This window comes from Nicotiana sylvestris, chromosome 9 (assembly GCF_000393655.2).
Source record: "Nicotiana sylvestris chromosome 9, ASM39365v2, whole genome shotgun sequence".
Taxonomy (NCBI): domain Eukaryota; kingdom Viridiplantae; phylum Streptophyta; class Magnoliopsida; order Solanales; family Solanaceae; genus Nicotiana; species Nicotiana sylvestris.
This window is the reverse complement of record NC_091065.1, coordinates 60,113,353-60,138,661: the sequence shown is the minus strand read 5'-3', so window position 1 is coordinate 60,138,661 and position 25,309 is coordinate 60,113,353. Positions and strand designations below refer to the sequence as shown.

The following is a 25,309-nucleotide window of genomic DNA, read 5'->3' as shown; positions in this document are numbered from 1 at the left end:
TATTTATTTATTTATTATTTAATTTATTTAAAAATTAATTTAAGGTTTTATTATGACCTTCTTGCACTCCTTTGCTACGGGTGGGCCTCACTAGTGGTAGTGGTGACAACCCCTTCTTTGTTTGTCTTCGTGGTATTTTGTGCATATTTCAGGTTAGGGATTGTGGCTATTAGCGGTGAGCGGGACGTCCGTGTGCAAACATAAGGAACAACCCCGACAAGGGTAAACAAGGGGCGGCGGAAGTTGGACGCGAACGTGCTAGGTGGACGCAACAACATCGTATATACCAAGACAATTCCCAGGTTCCATTTGCGGGAGTTGGTACCTCCTATTTTTCTTTTCCCCTTTATTTTGTTATTTAAATTGTTGCAATATTAGTTCCTATTAGTTTATTCACACTATTAGTACACTTATAGTCACAACCTGTCTTTGTCTAGCATGGTCTGTTGCCTTGTGTTTGTTAGTGGTTTTTCCTTTAGTTTACCGTAGGTGTAGTGGCTGTGGTCTGGGATGGTCGAGTGAGGTCATGTCCTCGGGGGAGCGGGGGATGGGGCAGGAGGTAGGGTAAGGGTTAGGGGGTGGGTCGGGAGGCAAGAGAGGTAAAAGAAACATGGGTGTCTATAGGTTAAGAATCGGGTCATGGAACGTAGGTACATTAATGGGTAAGTCTATAGAGTTGGCAAAGATTCTCTAGAAGAGGAGGGTCAATATAGCGTGTGTCCAAGAGACTAGGTGGGTAGGGTTGAGGGCGAAGGATGCGGACGAGTATAAACGTTGGTACTCAGGAGCCCAGAGAGGTAAGAATGGAGTGGGTATCTTGGTGGATAGGGAACTTAGAGAGTTTGTAGTTGAGGTTAGACGAGTGAATGATATATTGATAGTTATTAAGTTTGTGGTTGGAGAGTAAACCCTAAACGTCGTTAGCGCCTATGCGCTGCATGCGGGCCTAGATGAGGAGGTTAAATGACGCTTCTGGGAGGGGTTATATGAGATTGTGCGCCAGGTTCCTCCTGCTGAGAAACTATTCATAGTGGGGGATTTCAATGGTCATATTGGGGTGTCCGCAGGTGGCTATGGTGAGATGCATGGAGGCTTTGGTTTTGGGGAGAGGAACGGAGGAGGTACCTCGTTATTGGACTTTGCTAAGGCTTTTGGGTTGGTGATTGCGAACTCTAGCTTTCCGAAGAGGAAAGAGCATTTGGTTACTTTTCAAAATGTGGTAGTGAAGACTCAGATTGACTATCTCCTCCTCAGGAGGTGTGACAGCGACTTGTGCAAGGACTGCAAGGTGATTCCGAGTGAGACACTCGCAACACAACATAGACTCTTGGGGTTAGACGTTGGTATTAGGATAATGAGAAGGAAAAGGTCTGCTTGGGGAAAACCAAGAATCAGGTGGGGAGCCTTGACTAAGGATAAAGCCCAAGAGTTGGAGTGCCGGTTGTCGGTTATGGGAGCTTGGATGAGCAGTGGGGACACGAACACTATGTGGTCAGCGACAGTAGACTGTATAAGGGAGTCTGCGAGAGAGGTGTTAGGGGTCTCGACCGGTGTCTCTGGTAGGAACAAAGGAGACTGGTGGTGGAATGAAGTGGTTCAAGGTAAAGTGGAAGCAAAGACGGCAGTATACCTAAAGTTAGTGGGGAGCATAGGTGAGGAGGAGAGGCGAGCATGCATGGAGAGATATAAGGTAGCTAGGAAGGAAGCTAAACGATCGGTCACAGAGGCTAAGACTTCAGCTTATGGTCGTATGTACGAGGAAATGGGGGGGGGGGAAAGGCAGGAAGAAGAAGTTATTCTAGCTGGCCATATTGAGAGAGAGGAAGGCTCGAGATTTGGACTAAGTGAGATGCATTAAGGACGAAGATGGTAGAGTACTAGTAGAAGATGTCCAGATTAAGAGGAGATGGCAGACTTACTTTCATAAACTTCTAAATGAAAAAGAGGATCGTGATATTGTGCTAGGCGAATTGGAGCATTCTGAGAGTTATCGTGACTTCGGGCACTGCAGGAGTATCAAGGTCGAGGAGGTCGTGGGAGCTATGTGTAAGATGAGTAGGGGCAGAGTGATCGAGCCAGACGAGATTTCGGTGGAATTTTGGAAGTGTGTAAGGTGAGCAAGTGTGGAGTGGCGACTGGGTTGTTTAATGTTATTTTTAAGGCGAAGAAGATGTCGGATGGCTGGAGGTGGAGTACGATGGTTCCATTGTATAAGAACAAAGGTGATATCCAGAGTTGTAACAACTATAGGGGTATCAAATTACTGAGTCATACCATGAAAGTATAGGAGAGGGTGGTTGAAGCAAGGGTGAGGATGACAGTGTTTGTATCTGACAACCAATTCGGGTTCATGCCGGGTCGCTCCACCACAGAAGCTATACACCTTGTTAGGAGGTTGGTGGAACTATACAGAGAGAGAAAGAAGGATCTGCACATGGTGTTTATTGACCTAGAGAAAACGTATGACAAGGTTCCTAGAGAAGTTCTCTGGAGATTCTTGGAGGCAAAAGGTGTGTCGGTTCCTTATATTATGGCAATTAAGGACATGCATAATGGGGCTAAGACTCGGGTTAGTACAGTAGGAGGCGACTCTGAGCATTTTCCAACTGAAATGGGGTTACACCAAGGCTCTGCGCTCGGTCCGTTCTTATTTGCCATGGTGATGGATGCGATAACAAACCATATTCAATGGGAGGTGCCATAGTGCATGCTATTCGCCAATGACATAATTCTGATTGATGAGTCACGAGACGGTGTTAACAAGAGATTGGAAGTCTAGATACAGACTCTTGAGTCTAATGGTTTCAAGCTAAGTAGAACGAAGACGGAATACCTCGAGTGTAAGTTCAGCGATGAGCCGGGGGAAGTGGACGTGGATGTGAGGATTGAGTCACAGGTTATCCCAAGTAGAGGTAGCTTCAAGTACCTTGGTTCAATTATCCACGGGGGAGGGGAGATCGACGAGGATGTCACACACCGTATTGGGGTAGGATGGATGAAGTTGAGGTTAGCATCTGGAGGCTTGTGTGACAAGAGAGTGCCAACGATACTTAAAGGTAAGTTCTATAAAGTGGTGGTTAGACCGACCATGATGTATGGGGTTGAGTGTTGGCCTGTTAAGAACTCACATATCCAAAAGATGAAAGTAGCAGATATGAGGATGTTGAGGTGGATGTGTAGGCATACTAGGATGGAGAATGTTAGGAATGATGATATTCGATAGAAGGCGTATGTGGCTCCTATTGATGACAAGATGCATGAAGTGAGGCTCAGATGGTTCGGGCATGTACAGAGGAGAAGCCCAGATGCTCCAGTAAGGAGGTGTGAGCGACTGGTTGTGGAAGGCACGAGAAGAGGTAGAGAGCACCTAAGAAGTATTGGGGAGAGGTTGTCACGCCCCGAACCTGGGGGGCGAGACCGGCACCCAGTGCCTCACCTATTCTTGTGTACCAACTTGCAACTAAGGGACTCTGAACATATGATGTCATAATTTGGCCATGGGCCACATTGCAAGATAACTGCGAATGCTGACTAAATGTCAATATAAAACTGGGCCGAAAAGGCCGTCATAACTATTACAGCTGACAACCAACCAAATATACATGCAAGGCCTGCAAGCCCAACATATTTCACTAACTGACAGGATATGTCTACAAGCCTCTACTGATGGATATACTATGATCGGAATAGCTCCCTGACCTACTCATAACATATATATATATATATATATATATATATATATATATATATATATATATATATATATATATATATATATACAAGATGTACATAAGGCTCTAGACCCGAAACTCCGAAAAACATGGAGCTTACCTATCAAGCTGAACTTGGGCAACACTTATTGAAGAGGCCTACTCGTCTGTCTGTCTGACCTGCACGCATGAAATGCACCGCCCCCAGAAAAGGGACGTCAGTATGAAATAATGTACTGAGTATGCAAGGCAATATACTGAAAGCTGAAACTGAACTGATAATATAATAACTGCAAGTAGCTGGAAGTCAAAGATAATCTGAAGATATGCTTACGTGCTGATACTGACTCAATTCTCTCAATATAGTAAGTAAAATAGTTGTCTGGCCCTATAAGACTCGGTATACATATATATCTGCTCTGCCGTAGTAGGCTCGCTCATAAGCGCTCAGCCATACTAGGCTCTGTATCTTGACTAACTAGGCTCGCTCATACGCGCTCGGCCATAGTAGGCTCGGTATATAACTTACCATCTGATCAGAGGTTGCCCAATAAAGGCATGCCCATCGATTATAGCTCTATGGTAATGAAAGTACTTTTAATACTGTATATATAAACTTCTCTGCTCTTTTGACTGGAAGAAGGAAACACTCGACTGAATATGAAGTTCCGATAAGGAGAATATTATAACTTACAACACTAGAAAAATATACGTAATTTACGAGACTAGCAAACTATACGTAAATTCCGGGATATGAATGTAATGACGAGATCATGCCAAATGAAAGAAGAGATTAGCCTTAACATACCTGGAGTATGGTAAAATCTGTATGATATTCTTGGAAAAGGTTGCACCGTACTCCCTTAGAATTGCAAAATCCCGTTGTTATTATGCAGTGTAGTTTCGTATGAATTTCTTTACCAACCTAAGAATTGTCGTTGCTTATTGTACTATGAAAATCTGATATGAACTTTTGAAATCATCTTCAAAATGGAATTTTGATGCCAAAATGAGCATAATGGTATATAACATGTATGACATTTATTTGTTCTTTTCCTCGTACTGTTTTATATCTTTCTTTCCATCATTTATTTATTTCCTATTATGAGGTGGTGCAAACTACCTTTCATGAAATCTAGGTGTGGGGATTCAGATGTTATATTAATAGAAAAACAAACAATGGGTGAAGTTGACTAATATAAGCCCTCAACGTTTTTGTGGGTTAAATAAATAGTCCAAGTGTCTTGTTAATGTAGAACCTAAATCAAGAGTCATTCGATTCTCTTTACTTAGCTGTCACGTTTTTTTTATTTTGATACTTATCCAAAGTATTCAATTAATTTAATTAGGTAGTATTTCGTTACCCGATAATTAAGAATTGTCTCAAATTACTTAAAATTCTACTTATTTTTAATACACTTTATACATTCTACTATCATGGTCATATGATACCTTGTATGGTACTAGTCCGTAAATATCGGGTATTAATGCTCGGTCGGTATTTTATCCCAACATGCCAAACTTGGACGAAACTTTATTTTCTTTGACTTGCTTCCCCTCTCACCTTCACGAATTTACTCACCACTTGTTTGAAATATCATCCTTATAATCTCCAAATAATATTTTCCTTGGACTGATATCAATTACCTTACGACAAATTCAGCGTACAATACTACAGGTTTCAAAATCGTCGTAATTTAATACTGTGAAGCGTAACATCACCGTAATATAGTACTGCAGAACGAAATATTGACGTAATATTGCGGAAAAACCATCGCCAAACTAGAAGCCCTCACGTCCGTCGATCTCCAGCTCCAGTTTCCATGTCCATGGCTGCTGCTGCTCAACACACACACACACAACCTCCTCCTCACGACCAGCTGCTCCACCAAGCAACCAAACAGTCCGTCAACTCCATCAGCTTTCCGACCACCCAACGTCCAGCTTCATCCATGAACGACCACAAACCAGTGAACTCGATCGTCACTGCATCAAAAACGAAAATGGTTTGAACACAGTGATGTTTGTTCAGTTCGTCGAGTTTCCTTTCGAACCCGGACTTCAAACTAGTAGGTTTCCATTCTCTTTTCTTTTAGTTTTCGTTCAGTAAATTCATCTTCCGCTCCTTTTCTTCTTTCCATGATTATGTTCGTGTTCCGATAGGTTGGTTTGAATTCGAAATTTGGTCTTTGTTTGAGTTAGATTTAATTCGTGTTCATTTTTTGTTTTAAGTTCGTTTTTCATCAAGTGATTTAATGCGAGTGTTTATGTGTTGGTTTTTAGTTTTTGATTTAGTTTGAATCATTCATCTTTGTTGTAATGTTGTTGGATTTAATTCGAAGTTCGATTGATGATCGAGTTTAGTAATTGGTATTTACTTGTTTGTTCTGCTGAGTTTGTTCAGATATGAATCTGACTTCGTTGTTAATTCATGAACGTTGTCGATTAGGAGTTTGTTTGGCAAGTTTATTATGCAGAGTTTGATTATTAGTTGTCAATTGTCAGGTTTGATTTGGTTATAGCTGCTGTAATTTGATTAATTAGGTGAATTGGTTATAGCTGATATGGTTTTGGTACAGATTGAAAGGGATGGGGGTAGAATGGTAAATTGCAGTATTTTCAGGGGTAGAATGGTAATTTAAGTAGTTTCAGGGGCATTTTCGGGATTTTAAGTTTTAGTAATTGATTAATTTGAGTGTTCTGTCCACTAAGCGCTAATATATTAAAATAATACATAAAATAATACGTAGTGGGGGACAAGACATAATGGTGGGGAATTAATATATTTGTTTAATATAGTGGGGGACAAAGCATGCGGTAGTGAGGAATAATGGAATTAAATAAAGAAAAGATATGTTTTAGTGGGAACTAATACATTTGTTTAATAAAAGTGGGGGACAAAACATTAGGTAGTGGGATTCAAAAGGGGGATGGGTAGAAGATGTTGGGATTTAATTTAAGTGCTTCAAAGTTTGGCTATAAAGAAAGAGGAGCTGGACACAAATAAGGGGAAGAATTTTTCTGAATATGAAGGGAGAATTAAAAGAATTTTCTGAATATTAAGAGAGATTTGAGGATTTTTCGGAACAGAAAAAACATTCTGGAAATCTAAAGAGAGAGTAGTATACACCTGATATACACTCTGCATACATTGAATATACAGAGGGAGAATTCATTTTGGAAAAAAAATCGAAAAGGAAAAAAAGGGGGACGGGTTTGGACATCAAAAATTCAAAGTTTAAGAGTAAAATACAAGCTGAGTTTTTACCCAAAAGAGTTCAATAGGTTGAGAGTTAAATACTGAAAAGTAAAGTCTTCTTTACTACTGAAAATCAGAATCAGTTTGTTTCCGTTTAATTGAGGTTTTTAAGTGGTTTCTTGAGTTGTTATTCCTGGTCTGCATTGGTTTGTGTTGATATTGTTTCATTGAGTGTTGCTGGAATTCTGCTGGTTTCATTAAACACTGTTACTGGGCTGTTCTGTTTCTGTTACTGTTGTTGTTGCTGTTGTTGTATGCTACTGCATTTCTGCTGATCTTCCTCTTCTTTTGCTTCCAATATCATGTACACAAATTGATACACTAGTTCTTGTAGAATGGAAACTGAAGCATAAATATGAAATGAATAGTTGAAGTTCTGAATTTATCTTAGTTATATTCTGAATTTTAGTTGTATATGTACATTATTTAACTTCCTCTAATTAGAATCATGTAGTTGTTTGATATATATAATAGAACATCTGACAGTAGCTTAGTTGACGAACCGTCTATGTATGCTAGTTAAAAAGACTAATGGTGTAGTAGCTCCGTTCAGTTAGTTCGTTATGGTTTTATGATTATCACGTCTCAAAAAAGCATGTTAGCTGATTTAGACTATTCTTAAACATTCAACAGTTAGCTCATTAAACAAATAGCCATTTCGGAATTTGTAGGAATATTGTTTAGCTAGGTACTAATGGTTAATTTCAACATATAAATGGTTTAGGATTAAAATTAGATTGATAAGTTCTTTAATTTGGCAAACTGTGAGAATGTGTAGTATGATGTAACTAGGTAGTAACATGTGAATGAGATGGCCCGAGTCCAGTTTTGTACCATACACGTTGGGCCTGGGCCCGCATTGGCAACGGACTGCCCTGCTTGCATCATTTTCAGATTTTACGAATCATATTCGGAACCCAACTATAACAACTCGTAAGCATGTAAATAAATTAGGACCTTTTCTCTTTCATTTTTAGAGACAAATTTAATAGAAAAAATGTAGGCACTTTAGGATTATCCTTTTAAAATAAATGAGATGAGTCTCGCCCAATAAAATGCACAAGTTGCGGGGCCCTCAATAATTGGTTAATAATTGTACAGACTGCGGGATCGGTCGTTTAGCAAATTTCACGGCTTTACCCAAAATAATGATACGCTAGTCGCTTTAGGCGCGCCTTTAAACATTTACTTTCTTAAACTCGGGTGCACATTTATGTGATCCAAATCTAAATCTCAACAGAGTCGAAATGTGTCGATAACCACGGGTACATTGATGTGACGTGGTTCGAGATACGTTTTTCACAATGTTGTAATTCTCTGTTAAAATAATAATAATAATAAAAGCGATAAAGAGTTTAAAGTTTGCACATAAGTTCATAATTGTATAAAATCAGATAATCAAGCCGATTATGACAGTTGAGCGACCGTGCTAGAACCACGGAACTCGGGAATGCCTAACACCTTCTCCCGGATTAACAGAATTCCTTATCCGGATTTCTGGTGCGCAGACTGTTAAACAAAGTCATTCTTTTCCTCGATTTGGGATTCAACCGGTGACTTGACACACCATAAATCTCCCAAGTGGAGACTCTGAAATAAATAAATAAATATCGTTTCGATTGTTCTTTAATTGGAAAAACTCCCTTCCGTGCCCCTTTGAGGCGGCGCGAGCGAAAAAGGAGGTTTGACAATGTACATAAGGCTCTAGACCCGAAACTCCGAAAGGCATGGAGCTTACCGATCAAGCTGAACTTGGGCAACACTTATTGAAGAGGCCTACTCGTCTGTTTGTCTGACTTGCAAGCATGAAATGCAGCGCCTCCAGAAAAGGGACGTCAGTACGAAATAATGTACTGAGTATGTAAGGCAATATACTGAAAGCTGAAACTGAACTGATAATATAATAACTGCAAGTAGTTGGAAGTCAAAGATAATCTGAAGATATGCTTACCTGTTGATACTGACTCAATTCTCTAAATATAGTAAGTAAAATAGTTGTCCGACCCTATAAGGCTCAGTATACATATATATCTGCTCTGCCGTAGTAGGCTCGCTCAAAGCACTCAGCCATACTAGGCTCTATATCTCGACCAACTGGGCTCGCTCATAAGCGCTCGGCCACAGTAGGCTCGGTATATATATAACTGCTCTGTCGTAGTAGGCTCGCTCATAAGCGCTCGGCCATACTAGGCTCTATATCTCGACCAACTGGGCTCGCTCATACACGCTCGGCCACAGTAGGCTCGGTATATAACTTATCATCTGATCAGAGGTTGCCCAATAGGGGCCTGCCCATCGATTATAGCTCGATGGTAATGAAAATACTTTTAATACTGTTTATATAAACTTCTCTGCTCTCTTGACTGGAAGAAGGAAACACTTGACTGAATATGAAGTCCCGATAAGGAGAATATTATAACTTACAACACTAGAAAAATATACGTAATTTGCGAGCTAGCAAAATATACGTAAAATCCGAGATATAAATGTAATGAAGAGATCATGCCAAATGAAAGAAGAGCTTAGCCTTAACATACCTGGAGTATGGGAAAATCCGTATGATATTCTTGGAAAAGGTTGCACCGTACTCCCTTAGAATTGCAAAATCCCGTTGTTATTACGCAGTGTAGTTTCGTATGAATTTCTTTACCAACCTACGAATTGTCGTTGCTTATTGTACTATGAAAATCTGATATGAACTTTTGAAATCATCTTCAAAATGGAATTTTGATGCCAAAATGAGCATAATGGTATATACCATGTATGACATTTATTTGTTCTTTTTCTCGTACTGTTTTATATCTTTCTTTCCATCATTTATTTATTTCCTATTATGAGGTGGTGCAACCTAATTTTCATGAAATTTAGGTGTGGGGATTCAGATATTATATTAATAGAAAAACAAACAATGGGTAAAGATGACTAATATAAGCCTTCAACATTTTTGTGGGTTAAATAAATAGTCCAAGTGTCTTGTTAATGTAGAACCTAAATCAAGAGTCATTCGATTCTCTTTACTTAGCTGCCACGGATTTTTTATTTTGATACTTATCCAAAGTATTCAATTAATTTAATTAGGTAGTATTTCGTTACCCGATAATTAAGAATTGTCTCAAATTACTTAAAATTTTACTTATTTTTAATACACTTTATACATTCTACTATCATGGTCATATGGTACCTTGTATGGTACTAGTCCGTAAATATCGAGTATTAACGCTCAGCCGGTATTTTATCCCAACATGCCAAACTTGGACGAAACTTTATTTTCTTTGACTTGCTTCCTCTCTCACCTTCACGAATTTACTCATCACTTGTTTGAAATATCATCCTTATAATCTCCAAATAATCTTTTCATTGGACTAATATCAATTACCTTACGACAAATTCAATGTACAATACTACAGGTTTAAACATCGTCGTAATTTAATACTGTGAAGCGTAACATCACCGTAATATAGTACTGCAGAACGAAATATCGACGTAATATTGCGGGGCGTAACAGAGGTGATCAGGCAGGATATGGCAAGGCTTCAGATTTCTGAGGACATGACACTTGATAGGAAGTTGTAGAGGTTGGGTATTACGGTTGTAGGATATGAGGTAGTTGAGTCTTGTGTTTCTTTGTACCTTTGTGAGCCTAGTACGGTAGCTAGGGGAAATGTCGTGTCTTACTATTTTCTATTTTCGAGGCAGGATCCATTTACTAGCAATCATTTTTACTTTGCACTTTTCTGCATTTTATGTTCGTATGTTTCCTATGATCTCCGTGGTTAATCTAATATTCTCTCCTTTTGTCTTTTTATTATCTTGAGCCGAGGATCATTTGAAAATAGCCTCTCTAACCCTTTGGGGTAGGGATAAGGTCTGCGTACACACTACCCTCCCCAGACCCTACTTGTGGGATTTTACTGGGTTGTTGTTGTTGTTGTTGAAACATCCAAGTTTAGATTTCTTATTTTTCGAAAGAATTGAAAAATATTTAATAACTCTGAGAAATCTATGTCATGTCGGGTAACAAGTACTTTCGCGAGCTAGGTAAACTTCTCTATTCGCATGGGAGTGGGCCAAACACCTCGGTAGGTTAATAAATGCATCTATGGTTTATGTCGTTCGACCCTCAGCAGTGTACACAGTATATTATTGAGATCGGGCCGTACGACCTCGACATAAATCGTATGTGAGAATACTCGGAGCCTAAGTATACTTGATATTATGTCATGGCTTGAGAGGTTATAATAATTTAATTACAAAAATTGACTTGGGATTTACTATTAGTCAAAGAATTATTTATTCACTGTTTGTTATTGAGTTATTATTATTGTTTATATAATCCATGCTTATTTAGAATTTATGTATTTTACTTGTTAGCCAATAGTAAATGTCGATGTCGACCCCTTATCACTACGTCTTCGAGGTTAGACTGAATACTTACTGGGTACATGTTGTTTATGTACTCACGCTACACTTATGCACTAATCGTGCAGGATCTGAGGCAGGTGCATCTGGTAGTCGTCCCGGCATACACCCCTGGTACCTAGAGACTTAGTGGTGAGCTGTTTTTCGAGCCCGTTCTACATCACCTAGAGTCTCTCTCTCTTTTGTATTTACTTTCTGTCTACTCTATTTCAGACAGTAGTTTAGAGTTTTGTATATTCTACTAGTAGCTCATACACTTGTGACACCAGGTCTTGGAAAATGTGCTAGTACTTTTGAGTATTTATTTTGTCATATTTGTTCTTATAATTGTTTACACTTTGTTATATTAAATTTCTCATCTCTTACTTATCTAATGATTTAAAATCAACTATTTCTAAATTGTTAAAAGAAACAATCACATGGTTAGTTCACCGTTGGCTTGCATAACGGCCACGTTGGGCGCCATCACAACCTACAGGAGAAATTGGGTCGTGACAACATGGTATTAGAGCACTAGGTTAACATAGGTCTCACAAACTATGAGCAGGCCTAATAGAGTCTTGCGGATCGGTGCAGGGATGTCCGTACTTATCTTCGAGAGGCTATAAGGTGTTACGAAACTACTTTTTCTTCATCTTCTATCGTTCAGTTGATGTTGTACTAAGTATATTTCTCCTATTCTATCAAAGATGATGATAACGCGCGCAACGGATGTTCAAGACCATGGAGGAGCTGCTCCCCTTTTGCTAGAGGCCGAGGGAGGGCTCTAGGTCGTGGTAGAGGATGAGGACATACTAGAGTTGCTCAGGTGATGCCAACAATGGATCCAGTGGAGGATCTAGCTATTGAGGAGCAGGGCAAGGTGCCTGCAGCAGAGCCAGCCCCAGTGGATTTCATGTCTGCACCAGGATTCCAGGAGGTTACGGACCGTATGCTGCAGTTCATGGATTTTATGATTCAGGCTGATTTATTTCCAACCGACCCAGCCACATCTCATGTAGGAGGGGTGTTACACCCCATGTTTTCGTACGTGAAAGTATACCACAAGTGAATTGATGAAAGCTCGGGAATGAGATGTTACATCCTGCATTTTCGGACGTTAAAGTTTCGTTGTAAGTTTATCGACGCAAGCTCGGGAATGAGATTATTTTGAGGTTACAAATATTATGCTATTTCAAACAAGTGATAAGTAAATCCGTGAAGGTTAAAGGGTAAACGAATCAAAGAAAATGAGTTTCATCGAAGTTTGTCAATTTGGGATAAAATACGGCCCGAGTTATAATACCCAGGACTAGTACCATACAAGGTGCCACATGACCATGATAGTAAAGTGTATAAAGTGTGTTAAGGTGAGTAGTATTTTAATTAATTTGAGATAATTCTTAATTATGTGAGTAATTGGTTAATTATTGGGTAATGGGAGATTACCTAGTTAATATAGGAATTTGGGTGATTAATTGAAGAATTTGGGTAAGATTAAACAATCTATAACGTGGCAGCAAGAAACCATCCCAAACAATGAATCATGGTTAAGTGGATAGGTGGCATTCGGAGGATTTTTTGTGGCTAACTCATCACTTCCCCACTAAGGTAATATACATCTCAAAAATTCAAAGAGAAACAAGTCCAATATCCATAGAAAAGTAAAAAAAGCTTCAGTAAAGAGGATCATTTGCAATGGCAACGTAAGTATTTTAAAACATTTCATATGAAGATCATTTTATACTATTAGAGAGATTGTCAAGAGAATCGGCTCAAGTATGTTAAGGCTATACCTTCTTACCTTTTGGCATGATCTATACGATACAAACGAAACGAGCAAATACACAATTTCCACAAATGACTCTATTCATAGAAGTGTTAGAGGTGCCTATGTTCTTGAATTTCCATGTGTCTTATCATTACATCTTCTGTTCATGGGTCTCAGAAAAATACGTACATTGAAAAAGTTTACTTCATGATATTACTCAAAGGCATAATGGTCTTATGGCATTCCGAGAGATTTTATTGATGTACTTCTCATGCATTGGATTCATTTATATATGTACATTAACCCATGACCAGATGGCATTATATATGCATAGATATGTATGTGTATATATATATGTATATGGGATATCGGAAAAGGTTACGGCGTTATATACGCACCACCACCTGATCAACTGGTACACATTGATAATTTTGCCCACGGTGGCCGAGATGATATGATGGGATGCCCTCAGAGGCTTGATGATGTTATGAACACATTTACTTATACACGACATGACATTTATACGCATATGCATGACACTATAAGTATTTCATGATTTACAGAGTTATCTAGACTTACAGGTTAAGTCATTTACTCCATGTTTCTTCCATGCCTTTTATATACTTATTTATGTGCCCTAGATACTCGGTATATTATTCGTACTGACGTCCCTTTTGCTTGGGGATGCTACATTTCATGCCCATTGCTCCCGATAGATAGGTTGAGAGTCCTCCAAGTAGGCTATCAGCTCAGCGGAAGGTATTGGTGCACTCAATTGCTCCGGAGTTACTTATTTAGTCAGTATGATTAGTACATGTATTGATTGGTATGGCGGGGTCAGTCCTGACCTTTATGATACTTGTGTATTATTAGAGGCTTGTAGACAGATGTCATGTATACGGATACTTGTATGGCCTTGTCGTCATATGTTTTAAGTTTACAAATGATCATGTTGGCCTTATAGGCCCGTATGTCACATGTATATGTTTTTATATCAGGTTTATTCGTCCTATATTGAGTATTCCCTTATGTTTACTCCGGTTAGCCCATGACGACCCATTTGTCCCATTTGACAATGAGAGTATTATAAGAAAGATATGTATGTTGGTACTCGGTTGAGTAAGGTACCGGGTGCGCGTTGCGCCCATAGGTTTGGGTCGTGATAAAAGTGGTATTAGAACAGTTCTATCCTAGGGAGTCTACAAGTCTTGTCTAGTATAGTCTTGTTTATGGGTGTGTCGTACACCACACTTATAAGCATGAGGCTACAGGGCATTTAGGACTGTCACTCTTGCTTCTTACTCTAGATCGTGTGGTAGAGCTCAGTTGTAAGAACTCCATTTCCTAAATACAATGATGCCAACATCCAGAAAGACGGTTGGTAAGAGATATAGCTGTGGAAAAGTTGAGTCAGAGGAACTCGATTTTGCATGATTCATATGATGAGTAAATATAAGGTCTTCAGCAGAACAGGTGGGTACTAAGATGTGTAAGCTTCTTGATTAGGATCCTTAAGGCAAGAATATCTTTCCGCCCTTATGATAAAGAGCAATGAGATATTCAGAAGATACATACAAGTTTCAACAAGTAAAAGAAGCAAGGTGAAGAAGGGTACGAGACACCCAATTAATGGAGAATATCAGTATTTACAGTTCATACAGAGAAATATAAGCCTTTTGAGTTATCTTCATCAATAACGGAGGTATGTACAATTGGCCACACCCATCTCATTTATTCCCTATGGGGGCTAACAAAAGTAGTATAAGAGAAGGATGGATATAAGGATCCAGCTGGGGTTAGAGTGACCCAAAATTGTGGATGGATTGTTTCGTTAGTGACATTTCCGATGGATATTGCAAATGTGCTAATAGATCTCCTTGTGAGATACCCAGATGGTGCACTCTAAAGTAGTACATCTAGATATGAGTACTACAAAGATAGGCACTGGAAGCCTTGAAGGGATAAATATTACCTTAGTATGGATCTCGTCCCTGGTAGAGCAAGAAAGTTAGGCAACCCGAAGAGCCAGGGGATGGAGCTAGGGGATCTAAAAGCAAAAGAATGTCTTGTTAGAGTTTTCAGAATAAAGTGATAGGCATAAATGTTAGTAGGGAAATAAGGAGAGAGTAAATGAAGCATTATGAGTAAGTTGTGATGCATGGATGACAATGGTAGATCAAAAAGATGACAATATTATAGTGTCGATAGTCAAGTGAAGGAAAAGACGAGAGGTGACAGGCCTTGAGACAACAAAAGAGTATAGGCCATAAAGTCATATCCTCATTTCAAGAAATAAGTTCGTGACTCCAAAGCGACTGCCAGAAGGAAAAGTTAAACCCCAGAGTAATAGGAATCAGTATGGGCTGGTGAACAAGATAAATTAAACATGAATTAGGGACTGAGTGATTTGATAATAGTCGGCATCATGAGAATTTCAGAGATTGCATTCCGATGATAGTAGAATGGACTGTAGAAGAATAACCTTTAAAGGTCATTCAGGAAGACGTTGTCCTAAAGCAAGAAAGGTGAGCAAAGTTAAGCTTAAGGAATGGTATGTGCCAGTTACACTAAGTGTCACCCTCGCGAGTAAGGAATTTTGTTATCCTTGGTACAGAAGAATTACCGTGAGGCCAGTAAGGGTCATCGATGATGTGAAAAGATGCCTAAGAGGAAGAGGTAAAACATCTATAGGTAGCTCATCATAGCACTAAATCTTAGTACTCTCCTAAAGGGGGGAATATGGAGTGATGTGGCATTAAGTCAGAATTAAGTGGTTCTAGTAACTATAGAATGGTAAAGGAAGAATGTGATAAAAATGAGAGAGGGATGAGATTGCACTTATTCAAATCCCAGAGATATGGTACGATTCCAAATCATTGTGTAAACACAATGTCAAGAAGAGGAAGTAAGGGTTCCTGCCCGAGATGTTATTGATAGATAAGGAGCCAGTGCGGGACGTAAGTTAAGACAAAGGAAATGACCCAAGAAAGATTATACGGGATATTGATATGAAAATGGTCCAACAAGTAGTTAGTAGTTGATTTAGAAAGGGCCTAGTTATACCAGATAAGAGGATACAAACAAATCAACAGATCGTGCAAGATAAACATAGTAAAACCCAATATAGTGAATTCAGCCTCACAGTTATGACATCGTGATCCTTGAAAAATACTCAGATAGGAGTTGGGTAGTTAAAGGTACCGTATGAGTATTACAGAAATAAAAGAGAATGTTGCTGGAAAGACAGTCAAAAGTAATATTCGAGATCATATGAGTTGCACGAGAATTCTAGCATGCATGGAAACTAAGATAAGCTAAGTATGCATGCAACAAGAGGCAGAAAGACCAGGAAAAGTAATTGCTTATGATTGAAGAAAACTAAGATGGAACGAAAAATAATTATTTGATCAATGATCCAGAGTTAGTTACGCTATGAATGCACTTAAAATTTTGCAGTATTATCCATGCAGCATATATGTTGACAATCATAGAGCCGTAGAAGACTCCAGTTTAAGTTAAAGGAAAGAATTCAGTCCATGTCATAGACAAAGGATTGAATGGTTAGATGATGGTATCACAGATATTACATAGTGTCCATGAAAGGCTAAAGTAATAACTAATACCATGAGCCGCAAATCGGAAGATAGCTTAAGCCTACATAAAGGATGATCAGAGGGAAGAGAAAACTAAAGAGTTACATCAACCAAGTAAATTAGGAGTTTGATTATTGGACCCAGAAAGTTATAGACATCATGATTAAGAATATTGCAGAATCACTCTTAATATCATAGGTACAAAAGAGATAGTATAGTAGCCATATTCTATAACGACTCTACGAGAAAGCCAGTTAGAAGAGTACGAGCCTCATAAGAAGTCAGTATGAAACTCTCACCATGTAATGAGGTACAAGTATTATAATAGAAGTTCAAGTTGTAGATGTGAATTATACCTATGTAGAAGGGAGGTCATGAAAGAGATAGAAAATGCGATGCGAGACTTTAAGGTAAGCAAGGTAAAGGTGAACAACGTACGAGATACTCAAATGCAGAAGATTGTGAATAGTCCATACTTCGGATAGAAGGCTAGAAGCGCTGGGCTTCAATATCCAGGAATGATAGCGGCATCGTCAGTGAAATATCTTCTAGCCTATGGTTTCGAGGTATCGAGAGTTCTAGTTAAAAGAGTAAAGAAGAGTTTGAGATGATGTGATGTCTCGCTTGATGTTCCAGTAAAGGATAAGGAAATCGGTCGCAAGCTAAAGTATGGTAGAGAGATAAGGTTTTAGGAATACGGGAGTAAGGATAAGAAAAGGCAAGTGAGAAGGTTAAAAAAATGGATAAGTCCTCGGGATTAAGCCCATGAAAACAAGAGAGCTGGTGGTTTTCCTAAGTTATAGAAAGCTCAGTATAGGCTGAATGAACCCAAAAGAGTCTAAGAGTAGTAGTACTTAGAAGAAATGGAATGATGCCCTGGTAATAGAATGAGGGTGTAATTGTGACAGATACAGGATGACATTTGGGCCTTTGATTGAGCAATAATTTGAAGAAGAAAAGAAAGGGATTTAGTGAATTGTACAGGATTAAAATAATCACGTAAGGTGAATCATATTAGGATGCTGTGAGATACGGTTATGAAAGCATGGTATCGCCCCACGTGGATCAGTCTAATCATTTCAGATGTTCCCCGATGAGACGTGATCCATAGCGACAGTGTTACATAAGAGGTCAAGTTATCGGTATTAAGGTGAATCAATAATGGATGGAGAAAAGTTACAAAGTATGAGATGAGATTAGACCATCATTCTTAAGATGAACAGTAATGAAGAAGCATAAAAGGACTTAGATTTATGCATATAGGATAAGCAATGAGAATAAGCTGGAATTTGGTAGCAGACCTCAGCAATGTTAAATCGAAGTAAGAGTTATGGTATGGTAAGACCTACCTTGATGCAGTAAAGTCATACAGATGGATAAACATATCTATGAAATAAGGTATAGCAATATTCGTAAGTTCAACAAAGTACCGAATGAAGAAATTCAGTATACCTATAGATGCCTAGAGGGACATCTTATCAAGCTCTGTATATGTTTACAAAGTGAGGCCTAGAGATTGGCTAAAAGCTGGAGGAAAAAGGAGAGAAGAGTCGAATAGGCGCACTTACAAGGTCAGAGTCGTACAGGCTGCATGACAGAAGGTAGCAACACTTACAAGATTGGAAGGATTCCGCCCACAAGTCATGGTGTAAGAAAGAGGCATAAAGGGGGAATGGCCTGCTCTTTGGATTTATTCACAGAACAGTTGCCTAGATGGCAAGGAGAGTACTAAAGTATTCGGAAGACATAGGTTATGAAAGTTATATGTGCATCAGTCAACATTCAAGGACGAATGTTCCAAAGGGTGGGGGGGATGATGTTATACCCCATGTTTTCATATGCAAAAGTATATCATAAGTGAATTGATGAAAGCTTGGGAATGAGATGTTACATACCGCATTTTTGGACGTTAAAGTTTCATCGTAAGTTATCGACACAAGCTCGAGAATAAGATTATTTTGAGGTTACAAATATTATGATATTTCAAACAAGTGATAAGTAAATCCGTGAAGGTTAAAGGGTAAACGAATCAAATAAAATGAGTTTCGTCGAAGTTTGTCAATTTGTGATACAATACAGCCCGGGCTATAATACGCGGGACTAGTGCCATACAAAGTACCACATGACCATGATAGTGAAGTATATAAAGTGTGTTAAGGTGAGTAGTAATTTAAGTAATTTAATATAATTCTTAATTATGTGGGTAATTGGTTAATTATTGGGTAATGGGAGATTATCTAGTTAATTAAGTAATTGTGGGTGATTAATTGAAGAATTTGGGTAAGATTAAACAATCTCTAACATGGCAGCAATAAACCACCCCAAACAATGTCTCTTGGTTAAGTGGATAAGTGGTATTTGAAGGATTTTTTGTGGCTAACTCATCACCTTAGTGGGGCCCACACCCACTAAGTAATAGACATCTCAAAAATTCAAAGAGAGGCAAGTCAAATCTCCATAAAAAAGTAAAAAGCTTCAGTAAAGAGGATCATTTGCAATGGCAACGTAAGTATTTCAAAACATTTCAAACGAAGATCATTTTATACTATATAGCGTGAGATTTTGCAATTTTAAGGAGTACGGTATAATCTTTCTCAAGAATATCATACGGATTTTTTCCTACACCGATCTTTCCGATTACATGTTGTCACATTTGACATGTATTAGAGGGATTGTCAAGAGAACCGGCTCGGGTATGTTAAGGCTATCCCTTCTTTCCTTTTGGCATGATCTATACGACACAAATAAAACAAGCAAATGCATAATTTCCATAAGTGACTCTATTCATAGAAGTGTTAGAGGTGCCTATGTTCTTGAATTTTCATGTGTCTTATCATTACATCTTCTGTTCATGGGTCTCAGAAAAATACGTACGTTGAAAAAGTTTACTTAATGATATTACTCAAAGGCATAATGGTCTTATGACATTCCGAGAGATTTTATTGACATACTTCTCATGCATTGCATTCATTTATATATGTACATTGACCCATAACCAGATGACATTATATACACGTATATATATATATATATATATATATATATATATATATATATATATATATATATATATATATATATATATATATTTATGGGATATGCGAAAAGGTAACGGCGTTATATACGCACCACCACCTAATCAGCTGGTATACATTGATGATTTTACCCACAGTGGCCAAGACGATATGATGGAATTCCCTCAGAGGTTTGATGATGTTATGAACACATGTACCTATGCACGACATGATATTCATACGCATGTGCATGACAATATAATTATTTCATGATTTACAGAATCCAGACTTACAGGTTAAGTCATTTACTCCATGTTTCTTCCACGCCTTTTATATACTTATTTATGTACCTTACATACTCGGTACATTATTTGTACTGACGCCCCTTTTTCTTGGGAATGCTGTGTTTCATGCCCTTCTGGTCCCGATAGACAGGTTGAGAGTCCTCCAAGTAGGCTATCAGCTCAGCGGAAGGTGTTGGTGCGCTCCATTGCTCCAGAGTTGCTTATTTGATCAGTATGATTTGAACATGTATTGATTGGTACAATGGGGTCAGTCCGGACCTTTATAATACTTATATACTCTTAGAGGCTTGTAGACAAATGTCATATATACGGATACTTATCCTTGTCGGCATATGTTTTGAGGTTACAAATAATCATGTTGGCCTTATAGGCCCGTTTGGATGTATAAGTTTTTATATCAAGTTGGTTCGTCCTATATTGAGTATCCCCTTATATTTATTCTGGTTAGCCCATGACTACCCATTTAGCCCATTTGCAAATGAGAGTACGATAAGAAATATATGTATGTTGGCACTTGGTTGAGTAAGGTACCGGGTGCCCGTTGCGCCCATAGGTTTGGGTCGTGACAAGGGGGAGCATAGACCACTACCGCTCAGGCTCCTGGGCATGTCACTGCTGCATATCAAACTCCGCACGCACTACCCATGGGCGGGGTCCAGCTAGTTACATCAGCTATACCTGAGCTCAGACCAGCTGTGATCGACGAGCCGAAGAAGCTATTTGACAGATGGACCAGGCTTCATCCTCCTGTCTTTGGATGTGATAGACATGAGGACCCCCAAGATTTTATTGATTGGTACTGGGACAATATACACAACATGAGGATATTAGAGTCCCACGGGGTGGAATTTACCACTTTTCAGCAGAAGGGCAAAGCCTATAGATGGTGGCAGTCCTATCTTCTTGGCAGATCAGGAGGTTCTCCTCCCTTAACTTGGGACCGGTTCACACGTATCTTTTTGGATAGGTATATTCCATCCTCTCAGAGGGAAGAATTGCAGTTTCAGTTCGTGTAACTCCAGTAGGGTTAGATGTTAGTGACCGATTATGAGGCGAGATTCTCTGAGTTGTCTTGCCACGCACTTATGATACTCCCCAATGATGTAGAGAGAGTGCGGAGGTTTGTTGCGGGTGTACATTCATGTATCCAGGACACTATGGCTAGAGAGGTTAAGATAGAAACTTCTTACGAGTTTGTTGTAGAGATAGCTCGGAGGATCGAGGGTGTTCGTCAGCAGAGCCGAGAGCAGATACCATGGGACAAGCAGTTTCGATATTCTGAAGGGTTCAGTGGCTCCCTGTCTAGGGGAAGAGGTCAATTCGTGGGAGGTCAATCTTACAGGACCACATATCCAGCACCACCGCCTTCTCAGGGTGCTCCAGTACGGCCCTATTTTAGTGCCATTCCATAGAGCTCCTATCATCCACCAACTATTCAGGGTTCCTCTAGTGGGTATTCAGTCCATCAGGGTCAGTCTTCAGGTCAGCAGCCCGCCACTCCGATGGGATGTTACGAGTGCAGGGATCTTGACCATATGAAGAGGTTTTGCCCTAGGCTTCGGGGCAAAGCAGTGCAGTAGGGTCATCAGCTTATGATTACAGCACCAGCTGCCGCACCAGCCATCCGGCTGACCAGAGGCGGAGGGCAGGTGAGTAGGGGTCGTCCTAGAGGTAGAGGCAAGATAGGTGGAGGCCATGTAGGTGCAAGTCAGTCAGGTGGAGACCAGTCAGTCGGTGCTCCAGCTAGGTTCTATGATTTCCCAGCCAAACCAGATGTAGTGGCATCAGATGCCGTGATCACTAGTATTATTTCTGTCTGCAGTAGGGATGCTTTGGTACTATTTGATACAGGGTCTATAAATTCATATATGTCATCTTTGTTTGCTCATTTCCTATGTGATCCTCGTGAGTCCTTGGGTACTCATGTATATGTGTCCACGTCAATGGGCTATTCTATTATTGTGGATCGGATTTATTAGTCTTGTATCGTGACTTTCTGTGGTTATCAGACTAGAGCGGATCTTCTGTTGCTTGATATGACCAATGTTAAGGTCATCCTGGGCATGGATTGGTTGTCTCCATATCGCTCCATCCTTGATTGTCATGCCAAGACTGTTACCTTGGCGATGTCAACATTGCCTAGATTAGAGTGGAAGGGTTTGTCTGTCAGTGCACCTAGTCGAATTATCTCTTTTATGAAGGCTCGACACATGGTCGAGAAGGGTTATTTAGTTTATTTAGCTTATGTTCTGGATACGACTGCAGAGACTTTGATGATTGATTCAGTGCCTGTGGTCCGAGAGTTCTCCGATGTGTTTCCTTCTTATCAATCAGGCATGCAAACAATTAGTGATATCGATTTCTGTATTGATTTGGCTCCTGATACCCAGCCTATCTCTATTCCACCATACCACATGGCTCCGAAAGAGTTGAAAGAATTAAAAGAACAGCTTGAGGAGTTGCTAGCAAAGGGGTTTGTCATACCAAGTGTGTCGAATTGGAGTGCACCGGTGTAATACGTGAAGAAGAAAGATGTGACTATGCAGATGTGCATTGATTACCACCAACGAACCGGATGTTCAGGCCATATATTGATTCGTTTGTCATTGTCTTCATTGATGACATTTTGATCTACTCGCGTAGCATGGAGGAGCACAAGTACCATTTGAGAGTGGTGCTTCAGACCTTGCGGGAAAAAACATATATGCTAAGTTCTCCAAGTGGGAGTTCTGGTTGGATTCTGTTGCATTATTGGGGCATGTTGTATCAGGAGAAGGTATTAAGGTATATTCTAGGAAGACGAGGTAGTTCAGAGTTGGCCTCGTCATACCAGAGCAACTTAGATCAGGAGATTCTTGGGGTTAGCAGGTTATTATTGCCTATTTGTAGAGGTTTTCTCATCTATTGCAGCACCTTTGACTAGATTGGCCAAGAAGGGTGCTTTGTTTTGGTTGTTCGATGATTGTGAGATGAGCTTTTAGAAGCTCAAGACAGCTTTGACTACAGTACCAGTTCGGGTGTTGCCTTCCGATTCAAGGATGTATACGGTATATTTTGATGTTTCACGCATTGGCCTGGGTTGTGTATTCATGCATAAGGGGAGAGTTATTGCTTATGCTTCACGCCAACTGAAGCTCCATGGGAAGAATTATCCCGTACATGATTTAGAGTTGTCCGCGATAGTTCATGCTCTCAAGATCTAGAGGCACTATATTTATGGGGTGTCCTGTGAGGTTTACATCGACCATCGCAGCTCTCCGCATTTGTTCAAGCAGAGGGATCTCAATTTGAGACAGCGCAGGTGGCTTGAGTTACTAAAAAAATATGATATTATCATCCTTTATCATCCGGACAAGGCGAATATGGTTGCGGATGCCTTGAGCAGAAAGGTAGAGAGTATGGGTAGTTTGGCATTCTTGCAGCAGAGGAGAGGCCATGAGCTTTGGATATTCAATTCTTGGCTAACAGGCTAGTGAGGTTGGATATTTCAAATCCCAGTCGAGTTCTTGCATGTGTTGTCGCTCAATTTTCATTATTCAAGCAGATCAAGGCTCGTCAGTTTGATGATCCGCACTTGTTGGTTCTTAGGGAGACAGTACTGCAGGGTGGTGCCAAGGTGGTTACTATCGGTGAGAATGGTGTTCTACAACTCCAAGGTAGCCTATGTGTCCCTAATATTGATGGCTTAAAGGAGAAAATTCTAGAGGAGGCATACAATTCTCGGTATTCTATTCATCCAGGTGCTACGAAAATGTATTGCGACTTGAGGCAGCATTATTGGTGTGACAGATGAAGAAGGTCTTAGTTGAGTATGTAGTGAGGTACCTAAATTTCTAGTAGTTTAAGTATGAGCATCAGAGGCCAGGTGGCCTACTCTAGTAGATGACTATACCTAAGTGGAAATGGGAGCGCATTACTATGGACTTCGTAGTTGGGTTGCCATGGACCTTGAGGAAGTTTAATGCAATTTGGGTCATTGTTGACAGGTTGACCAAGTCGGCACACTTCATTCCGATGGTGACTACGTATTCTTCATAGAGGTTAGCTCAGATTTATATTCAGGATATTGTTCAGTTGCATGGTGTGCCTGTTTCCATCATCTCAGATAGAAGCCTCAGTTTATGTTGCATTGCTGGAGGGTAGTACAGAGTGAGTTGGGGACCCGGGTAGAGCTTAGCATAGCCTTTCATCCGCATACTGACAGGCAGTCAGAGCGAACAGTCAGATCTTGGAGGATATGCTCAGAGCATGTGTGATTGACTTCGGAGGGTAGTGGGATCGATTCTTGCTTTTGGTCGAGTTTGCATACACCAACAATTATCAGTCCAGTATCGAGATGGCTCTATTTGAGGCTTTATACGGTCAATGATGTCGTTCTCCCATAAGATGGTTTGAGCCCAGCAAGGCTAAGTTATAAGGTACTGATTTGGCGAAGGATGCCTTGGGAAAGGTAAAGTTTATTCAAGAGTGACTTCGCACAACACAGTCCATACATAAGTGTTACATGGATAAGAAGGTGCGTGATTTATCCTTTATGTAGGGCGAGAAGAAGGGTTATAGGTCCATTTGAGGTGTTGAGACTAGTTGGGGAGGTTTCCTATGAGCTTTCTTTGCCTCATAGTCTATCGGGTGTTCATCTGGTCTTCCACGTGTCTATGCTTTAAAGGTATCATGCCGATAAGCCGCATGTGTTATATTACAGCACGGTTCAGTTAGATGAGAGCTTGGGTTATGAGGAGGAGCCATTTGCCATTGTTGACTGGCAGGTTCTTTAAATGAGGTCTAAGAAGATTTGTAAGTAAAAATTCAACGGAGGGGCCAACCAGTCAACGAGGTGACTTGGGAGATCGAGGAGGACATGCGGAGAAGATATCCACACTAATTCGGCACTCCAAGTACGATTATAGACCAGTTCGAGGATAAACATTTGTTTAAGAGGTGGAGAATGTAATGACCTGACCGTTCAATTTGCTTTCTAGTTCCCTGTTCCACTAAATAACATTTTACGTATGTGCTTTTACTATTTTATGACTTGCGGGGATGGTTAGTTCGGGTTTGGAAGGGTTCGGGTTGAAATCGGAATAAATTAGTTCCTTAATATTGGCTATAAAGGCCTAAGTTTGACTTGAGTCAACATTTTAAGTAAATGACCTCGAAACCGGGATTTGACAGTCACAATAGGTTTGTATGATAATTTTGAACTTGGGTGTATGCTCGGATCGGGTGTTGGATGACCCGGGAGCATTTCGGTGCTCAATA

The 25,309-nt window shown here is 39.8% G+C and overlaps 2 protein-coding genes across 2 annotated transcripts; both read left to right on the top strand.

The window, feature by feature from the left end:
* Positions 1 to 1,081: 1,081 nt before the first annotated feature.
* LOC138877644 (uncharacterized) lies at positions 1,082 to 1,858 on the top strand. Its single transcript, XM_070157270.1, has one exon. The coding sequence runs from the start codon at positions 1,082 to 1,084 to the stop codon at positions 1,856 to 1,858; it is 777 nt and encodes a 258-aa protein (XP_070013371.1).
* Positions 1,859 to 2,314: 456 nt separating this feature from the next.
* Positions 2,315 to 2,704, top strand: LOC138877643 (secreted RxLR effector protein 78-like). Its single transcript, XM_070157269.1, has one exon. The coding sequence runs from the start codon at positions 2,315 to 2,317 to the stop codon at positions 2,702 to 2,704; it is 390 nt and encodes a 129-aa protein (XP_070013370.1).
* The last annotated feature ends 22,605 nt before the right edge of the window (positions 2,705 to 25,309 follow it).

Coding starts and splice junctions, on each gene's coding strand:
- LOC138877643 (XM_070157269.1), top strand. CDS start 2,315: ATGACAGTGTTTGTATCTGACAACCAATTCGGGTTCATGCCGGGTCGC.
- LOC138877644 (XM_070157270.1), top strand. CDS start 1,082: ATGCATGGAGGCTTTGGTTTTGGGGAGAGGAACGGAGGAGGTACCTCG.